General features: G+C 42.3%; 1 protein-coding gene across 1 annotated transcript; it reads left to right on the forward strand.

Annotated features, from left to right (window-relative positions):
- The first annotated feature begins 6485 nt into the window (after nucleotides 1-6485).
- Nucleotides 6486-7870, forward strand: LOC144930108 (uncharacterized). The gene is made up of 2 exons (XM_078851115.1): nucleotides 6486-6524; nucleotides 6926-7870. The coding sequence occupies exon 2, from the start codon at nucleotides 7259-7261 to the stop codon at nucleotides 7868-7870; it is 612 nt and encodes a 203-aa protein (XP_078707241.1). The 5' UTR covers nucleotides 6486-6524; nucleotides 6926-7258.
- Nucleotides 7871-9177: the final 1307 nt, after the last annotated feature.

Here is a 9177-nt window from a genome sequence, read left to right on the forward strand (position 1 = left end):
GTCTTTAAACAGATGTAATAGGTGGAGCTGGTAGCACTACCTGTACTTAAGTTTGTCTAACACAATCCACTTTTAGAATTTTATCAGACTTTAATTTTGGTGGCTGACCTTTTCTGTGTGAGGGGTCTGTCTCAGGGCTGAATTTTGTTGGGAAGCTTCAGACAGAACAGTTCAAATATGTCTGAGTAAGGTTAGGAACAAATACTTACAAGCATTTCATTGAGAAGCTCCAGCACCTCCGTACTTTGGAGCAGGGGTTTGAAATGTGGCCTTCATGTCAGGGATGTGTCTGTTGATATCCCTGTGAAAATGTGCTCTGATCTGGCCAAGTGAAAAGTCTCACTTCATACATGCTCCGTAGAGACCAGTTAGAGTTTGACTGCTCCATTCTCTGCAGTCTCCATCTGCACTGAAACTCCTATACACTGTTATCTACCCAGAGAAACTGAGCATGATGCATCCTGGGACTGCAGGGGCTGAGCAGGACTTTCCCTGCAATTGCTGTTCTGGGCTAGTGTGGTGCCAGGTTCCTGAACTGAGACCAGAGAGACTGTCACTCATGTGCCCTCAATGCTTTTGATGCTAAGGGCCAGGCAGTGAGGAGACAACCTAGCTGAAATGCAAACGGCTGAGGAGCAAAGATGAGGCAGAGATAGGAGTGGGCTCAGGAAAGGACAGAAATAGGTTGTTCAGGGGCAAGGATAGAAGCAGAGAGGGTACAAAGGTAGAAGCTGGCAAGGATGGTGGGGTGATGACAGAAGCAGAAGGAAACAGAGGCAGGAACCAATGTGGTGGCAGGGAGCAGGGAAGTAAATGAAAAGGACAGGGAGGAGTGGATAGAAACAAGGTCAGGAGCTAGGGGAGGGACAGGGATAGTGGATAGGAGCTCAATGGGGAGAAAAAGAATGGAGGCACAGGGACAGAAAGGTTTTATACTCACTAGCACAAGCACAGAATCTGGAATTAGTTAGGAATTACTAGAATTAAGGCTGCTTGTACAATCTTAATTTGCCCCTTTGTGCATATGCATTATGATACAGTTTATCATTACACATTACATTATCACATACCATTTTTTTTCCATAGGACCCTACTTCCTTCAGCGCACAGGATGGGCAGTGCTCTGGGAAGGAATCAAGTTTCTATAGTGAAGGATAATGTTGTTAGTAACTTGCAGAAGTTGGAAGGTGTGTAATGAATGAAGCAGTTGATTGGATGATCACATGGTTAAGACAGTTTAATGATGCCCTGGAGAAATGGATTCTAGCCCTGCTTCTGCCATAGACTTCCTATGTAATGGTGGACAAATCCCTTAACTAAACTTTTCATAGGGGGTCACTACATGTGTGTTTCTCATTTTCTGGATTCCCAACAACATACCCGGGGGTCTGATTTGTAGAAGAGCATCCCATCTCCAGCCATTGGAAATATTTGCTAATAGCAGTCACACACAGGCCTGATGCCATTGTATGCAATCTCATTGTACCATCCCATCCATACATTTATCAATAATCTAAATTAGATTATTTTGCCCTCACTGTTCCCTTTGGAAGGCTGTTCCAGAACTTAACTCCTCTCATGGTTAGAAACCTTTATCTAATTTCAACCCTAAACTTACTGATGGCCAGTTTATATCCCTTTTTTCTTTTTACAACACTGGCACTTAACTTAAATAACTCCTCTCTCTCCTTGGTGTTTATCCTTCTGATGTATTCATAGAGATCAATTATATCTCCCCTCAGCCATCATTTGGTTAGGCTAAAAAAACTAAGCTCTTTAAGTCTCCTTTCAGAAGGCAGGTTTTGCACTCCTTGGATCATCCTAGTATCCCTTCTCTGTATCTGTTCCAGTTTGAATTCATCTTTCTTATACATGGGAAACCAGAATCTCACACAGTATTCCAGATGAGGTCTCACCAGTAAATTGTATAATGGTACTAAGACTTCCCTACCTCCACTGGAAATTATTTGCCTGATGCCTCCGAGGACTGAATTAGCCTTTTTCGTGGCCACATCACATTGGCGGCTCATAGTCATCCTGTGATCAATCAACACACCCAGGTCTTTTTCTTCTGTCACTTCTAATTGATACATCCCCAGCTTATAGCAAAAATTCTTGTTGTTAGTCCCTAAGTGCATGACTTTGCACTATTAAATTTCATCTCATTTCTATTATTCCAGTTTTCAAGGGTGTCCAAATCTTGTATGATATTCTGATCCTCCTCCTACCTTCCAAATTTGTGTCATCTGCACATTTTATTAGCACACTCCCACTTTTTGTGCCAAGGTCATTAGTGAAAATGTTAACAAAGACTGTTTTTTCAAAAACAGGACTTTGAAGGAGGGGGTTGAATGAGGAGTAGGGGCCACAGTAAGGTGTATGGGAGATGGGAAACTTTTGCAAGCTGAATGAAAGAAATCACTTGGGGCCTGACACAAAGCCTAGTTCAGTGAAAAGACTGATTGATTTATGGGTTTTGGATTAAGCCATTTGTTGAACAAAATGTACAAATGTGAATGCACAAAAAATGGCAAGGTAAGGAATGGACTAGTCATGCAAGATGACAAAGAATAAGTACAGTACACATGTACGAGCAAATTATCATTCAGTTGTTTAGGGATGGAAGGAGAACACAGTAGGCTAACTCATACCCCATCTTTTTTTTTTCTATTTACTGGGCCAAGACTGTCAAAAGTAACTAGTGATTATGGACGCCCAATCTGAGACTTTGTAAAGGGGCTGATTTCCAGAGGATGGGTGCTTAGTACTTTCTGCTTATCAGTCCCCTTGAAGGTATCACAAGTTGGGCTCCCAAGTATCAAGATACTCAATCCCTAACCACTTTTGAAAATCTTGGCTACACTGTCCAATATCTCTAAATCACCTCCAGTGATTACTTGTCATGTGATTGCATTCCTCTTACCAAATTATTTATGCATGCATTTTAATATTAAGTTAACAAAAGAAATATAGAAGACTTTAAAAAATAGAGATGATGGGTGTAGTTGAATGAGCAGAGGGATGGGACCCAGGAATTCCAGGTTCTAACCCTAAATCCACCAGTGACTCAGTCTGTGGTTTTGGGCAGATCATTCAACCTGTGTGTCACAGTCTCTCTATCCATAATATGAGGATTATATGCACCTGAAGTAACAGTTCCTACACAATGAAGAACATTAGGTTGTGCATATAATATATAATGGTACCATAAACATTTGTTCTATTTTAAAGTCCACTGACACATCCAAAAGTTATTAATATCTCGCATTTTAGCACTAATTTTAGCTTCTATGGCCCAAAGGATAATTTTGGATGCAAGGTTGTAATCAGTGTGACAGGTTCTCACTGTACAAGTTAAAAATATGAATCATATGCTAGGACAAAGTATCAATAAACCAAGAAATGAACATAGCAAAATGAGGAATGCAGATAACGGTGAAAAGAATGAAAAGAATTAGAACCAGTTAGAGAGTATATCTATCTAAGCATATTGATACTGAGAAGATGAAGAGATAATCAAGTGGAAACTGAAGAACATTATTTTCAAACGTTTTTTTTGATACCTCTACACTGCTTGTGGTGGCATGGAGCTGAAAAATGATCATTGTTCAGAAAGTTAGAGCTGGTCAGTTAGAATGTAAAAGGTGAACTGCGATGTATGGAAAAATTTATTACTGGTATCATCAAGAGAGGTAGGAAAACAGACAGATGGATAATAACAAATCAATGCCAAGGATGTAATGAGGACTGTGCTGAGCCATGTGTAAAGAAAAGGTGACGGGCATTTCTGGATAATCTTTCTAAAAGTGTGTCTTGACTTTACCTGCAGAGTTTAAATGGAGAAACCATAATAGAATAATAATGGAATTCACCCACAGGAAATCTTATGGTACTTTTAGACAAATAGAAAAAAATATGAAAGTGTGAATTTAAAAGCATAAAATGGCAGTTGGATTCAGGTGCAAAAATGGTACTGGAAACTGCTTTTAATTCGAGCTGGTAATAACATCACCCATTTCGAGTTTTGATTTCTTTATCAAAAAATTGAAACTTCAAAAAGGATGATGAAAGTGTTATCAAAAATTGAGATGGAAAGGGGCTTGACATGTCTGAAGGGTTTTTTATATTGAAAATTAAGAGAGATTCTGAATATTTTGAGTTTTTGAAATTACATACATTTGGAAATATAAACACTTTTTGAAAACAGCCTAATTTTTTACTATTATTTTGAGCAGCTCTACTTTTAACTCATTTTTATTTAAAAAAAAAAACTGACTAGATTTCAAGTTGCCTTATTTCTGTAGAAGTTAATTTTTTCCCCAGAGTTGTACAAAAAACAATGGTATATATATGATATACAATATATATATATATATATATATATATATATATATAAACAATTCCTTTGCTTTTATATTCCATGTGTTTGCACTTCCTGAGTTTTGAATGTAACAAATCCAAATACATAATGAAATACCAATCAAATCTTCACATTTCCCCTGCTTTCCTACTGAACTATCAACTCACTTTGTTTTGGTCAAAAGTGGACTGAGGTTCACTTACAAAGATTATAAACCTTTGCAAAACCTTCAGACTGATCTGAGTTTTGAATTTGCAATACAACCTTAACCCAAGTCAGTTTTGTGTGAATAGTATGCATTATTTGAATATTTTGCATAATTCTGTTTACTTAAGTATTTCTTGGTGGTTTTCATTGTTAGAGTAAAGGATGCTATTTATACAAACTTTTACTTTTCATTTGGTCCTGCTTAAGTTTCTGTCCCCAAATGGTTCCTAAACTCTCCAATGCAGCAGACATAGTACAAGTTTGATGACAAAAATGCTGAGAATTCATACATTATTACTTTTTCATTTTGGCTGCTTATTCACCCCCATTGATTTGTTTCCCTTATCTAGAGAAGAGATAGATCTCTACAGAATGTAAATGCACTCACTCTTCATTGGCGCTCACAGCCACTTACCAGGAAGTGCTGGCAACTATGGCTTGTAATTTGGCCTCTCTCAAAATTAATAAAAAAAACTTCTGCAAAGCACCTGGATTTCCAATTCAATCAATATAAAGTTGCTCCTAAAACCTCTCCCATGTTGCAGCACACACACAAGTGACAAATACCCCTGGATCCAGCCAGATTCAATTATTTTCTAATAAATATTATATTAAATATATCAAAACCCTTTCAGAAAAATACGCTCCCTGATGTAGCTGTGAAGTGCCCTTTCTCAGAAAGCTCCAAGATCAATCTGTCAGTGATTGAATCTTACAAAGTTTGATTGTGGTTTCCTTCCTCCCCCTCTCCCCCCAGCCATGCCTAAGACACAGAAGTTTGGGACTTTCTTTGACCTGTTTATAAATAACCTAGATCGCTGCCCTGCAATCTGCTCTTCTCTCTTTATCAACATTTAATGGAAAGGAGAGAAGTGGAAAATGCATGCTGTTAGCTATTATCTTTACAAATGACTTGCTAGCCTTTTATTTGTCTTCGCATGCTTCAAACACTCAAAGGACATTTTCAGAATTTCGCTAGATGAAGGTTCAATCCTGAAATGACTTGACAAGCTGTATCTTCCTTAAGAGATTTTGACATGATATTAAGCCATAGTTACAAGCCAATACTTGAATGTGGAGCCCTGGGGAAATCTTTCAGAACCAGAACACAACATTTACAGCAGGAGGCAGGTGTCTGCATCAGTGAAGCAAACAACAATATGATATATTTAGTATCGAAAATGGAAGCAAAACTACTGTCTTTTTACCACTGGGGACAATGGAAGAGGTTGAATGAGAAAAAAACATCCTTTTCAGCCCTGGAGAATGTTAATTTACTGACAGAATGAAATATAGTCTCATCACGGCAGGTGCAGCAAGTGCCAGGTGCTGTTCACAATATTGTCTTTGAATTTATGTGTTTCCTTACCAGTGAGAGGATGTGAAGCAGCTGTCCTGGCCATGTGGAAAGAAAGTAAAGAGCTTTTAATTAGCAATAAGAGGGCCTTTAATGTCTTTTAGGAGCCTTCTTGCCTTGCACTCATATCAGTATCTCAGCAGGAGCTTTGTGCAACTCCAAAAGCACAAAGAAAAATCAGGAAAGCAATGCGTTACAGAGGATTTAGAGCACAAGTTAAAGCAGGGGCTGGGTATAACAGTTTAAGGAACTCTTGGCAAGTTTGATTTTCAAATTAAGAAACAAAAATTGCAGCTGAGTTAGTACACAAAGATTAAAAAATATTATTCAAATCCAAAATGGAAAGAGGGTCACATCAAATTAGATGCAGAGATAATAGTATTAAATGCACAAGTTTTATAAATTGGTCCAAATACAGTACAGCCTGCATAAACCTCAGGACTAATGTAAACACTACTCAGACCAAATTCAGAGGTTTACCTCTGGGTCTCAGTCAGCCTAAGTGACTGTAACGTTCACATTGATGGGTTCAGAATAAGGAGAACCAGCTGAGCAGCGGGGACAGCAGAGCAGCACACAGCAGGAGTTTGCCTGGGACTGGTAAGTATCCGAGTCTGTGTTTGTTTGCTTGCTGAGGAAGTATCCGAGCGTGTGTTTGCTGGGGGGGCAGTGTGAGAGCCTGAGTGAGTGTCTGATTGGCTGCTAGCCTGCAGGGGGCGGGCAGTAGGGTGTCTGTTTGTTTGCGACAGGGAAGCCTGGCTGTTTAAAAATAGCCAGAGCTTCGCGAACCAGCTGAGCGGCGGAGAACCAGCTGAGCAGCGGGGACAGCAGAGCAGCACACAGCAGGAGTTTGCCTGGTAGTTCGCCTGGAGGGAGCCCAGTGAGGCTTACGTCTTGCAAACTGCTCTGAGGAAGCTCATAGTAGGAAGGTGATATGGAAGGGGGGGGGTTCAGCTGTTGTGACCTGCACTGGATGTGCCATGTTTGTCTTTCTTCCACAGGACAGAAGCGACTTTGTCTGTACGAAGTGCAAGCTGGTCTCCATATTGGAAGAGAAGATTGAAGGTCTGGAGCAACAGATAACAACCCTGCGTTGCATACGGGAAACTGAGGATTTCCTGGACGAAACTCAGGATAGGCTTCTAGGGGCACAAAGCTCTACAGATATAGAGCAGGTTGCACAGAGGAGCCAAGAGACCAGTGAAGAAGCTTGGCAACATGTGACCTCCAGAAGAGGTAAGCGGAATGTCCGGGTTCCAGTAACACAGACACAGGTAACTAACCGCTTTCATGTTCTCTCCACAGGTATCGTTGCGGAGAGTGGACCAGATGATATGTCTGGGGCGAGAAAGCAGAAGGAGACTCCGCTGGTTGGAAGGCATGAGATGCGCTGTCCTGAGGTTGGGGGTTCCACGACCACCACCCCCAAGAGGAGAAGGCGGGTGGTGGTGGTCGGGGACTCTCTCCTCCGGGGGACTGAGTCATCTATCTGCCGCCCTGACCGGGAAAACCGAGAAGTCTGCTGCTTGCCAGGGGCTACGATTCGTGATGTGACGGAGAGACTGCCGAGACTCATCAAGCCCTCGGATCGCTACCCCTTCCTGCTTCTCCACGTGGGCACCAATGATACTGCCAAGAATGACCTTGAGCGGATCACTGCGGACTATGTGGCTCTAGGAAGAAGAATAAAGGAGTTGGAGGTGCAAGTGGTGTTCTCATCCATCCTCCCCGTGGAAGGAAAAGGCCTAGGTAGGGAGCGTCGAATCGTGGAAGTCAACGAATGGCTACGCAGATGGTGTCGGAGAGAAGGCTTTGGTTTCTTTGACCATGGGATGGTGTTCCATGAAGGAGGAGTGCTGGGTAGAGACGGGCTCCATCTTACGAAGAGAGGGAAGAGCATCTTTGCCAGCAGGCTGGCTAACCTAGTGAGGAGGGCTTTAAACTAGGTTCACCGGGGGAAGGAGACCAAAGCCCTGAGGTAAGTGGGAAAGCGGGATACCGGGAGGAAGCATAGGCAGGAATGTCTGTGAGGGGAGGGCTCCTGCCTCATACTGGCAATGAGGGGCGATCAACAGGTTATCTCAAGTGCTTATATACAAATGCACAAAGCCTTGGAAACAAGCAGGGAGAACTGGAGGTCCTGGTGATGTCAAGGAACTATGACGTGATCGGAATAACAGAGACTTGGTGGGATAACTCATATGACTGGAGTACTGTCATGGATGGTTATAAACTGTTCAGGAAGGACAGGCAGGGCAGAAAAGGTGGGGGAGTAGCACTGTATGTAAGGGAGCAGTATGACTGCTCAGAGCTCCGGTACGAAACTGCAGAAAAACCTGAGTGTCTCTGGATTAAGTTTAGAAGTGTGTGCAACAAGAGTGATGTAGTGGTGGGAGTCTGCTATAGACCACCGGACCAGGGGGATGAGGTGGATGAGGCTTTCTTCCGGCAGCTCACGGAAGCTACTAGATCGCATGCCCTGATTCTCATGGGTGACTTTAATTTTCCTGATATCTGCTGGGAGAGCAATACAGCGGTGCATAGACAATCCAGGAAGTTTTTGGAAAGCGTAGGGGACAATTTCCTGGCGCAAGTGCTAGAGGAGCCAACTAGGGGGGGTGCTTTTCTTGACCTGCTGCTCACAAACCGGGTAGAATTAGTGGGGGAAGCAAAAGTGGATGGGAATCTGGGAGGCAGTGACCATGAGTTGGTTGAGTTCAGGATCCTGACGCAGGGAACAAAGGTAAGCAGCAGGATACGGACCCTGGACTTCAGGAAAGCAGACTTCGACTCCCTCAGGGAACGGATGGCCAGGATCCCCTGGGGGACTAACTTGAAGGGGAAAGGAGTCCAGGAGAGCTGGCTGTATTTCAAGGAATCCCTGTTGAGGTTACAGGGACAAACCATCCCGATGAGTCGAAAGAATAGTAAATATGGCAGGCGACCAACTTGGCTTAATGGTGAAATCCTAGCGGATCTTAAACATAAAAAAGAAGCTTACAAGAAGTGGAAGGTTGGACATATGACCAGGGAAGAGTATAAAAATATTGCTCGGGCATGTAGGAATGTTATCAGGAGGGCCAAATCGCACCTGGAGCTGCAGCTAGCCAGAGATGTCAAGAGTAACAAGAAGGGTTTCTTCAGGTATGTTGGCAACAAGAAGAAAGCCAAGGAATGTGTGGGCCCCTTACTGAATGAGGGAGGCAACCTAGTGACAGAGGATGTGGAAAAAGCTAATGTACTCAATGCTTTT

This window comes from Lepidochelys kempii, chromosome 1 (assembly GCF_965140285.1).
Source record: "Lepidochelys kempii isolate rLepKem1 chromosome 1, rLepKem1.hap1, whole genome shotgun sequence".
Taxonomy (NCBI): Eukaryota; Metazoa; Chordata; order Testudines; family Cheloniidae; genus Lepidochelys; species Lepidochelys kempii.

Excerpts from the sequence above, each read along its gene's own strand:
- LOC144930108 (XM_078851115.1), top strand. The coding sequence starts at position 7,259 with ATGTCTGGGGCGAGAAAGCAGAAGGAGACTCCGCTGGTTGGAAGGCAT.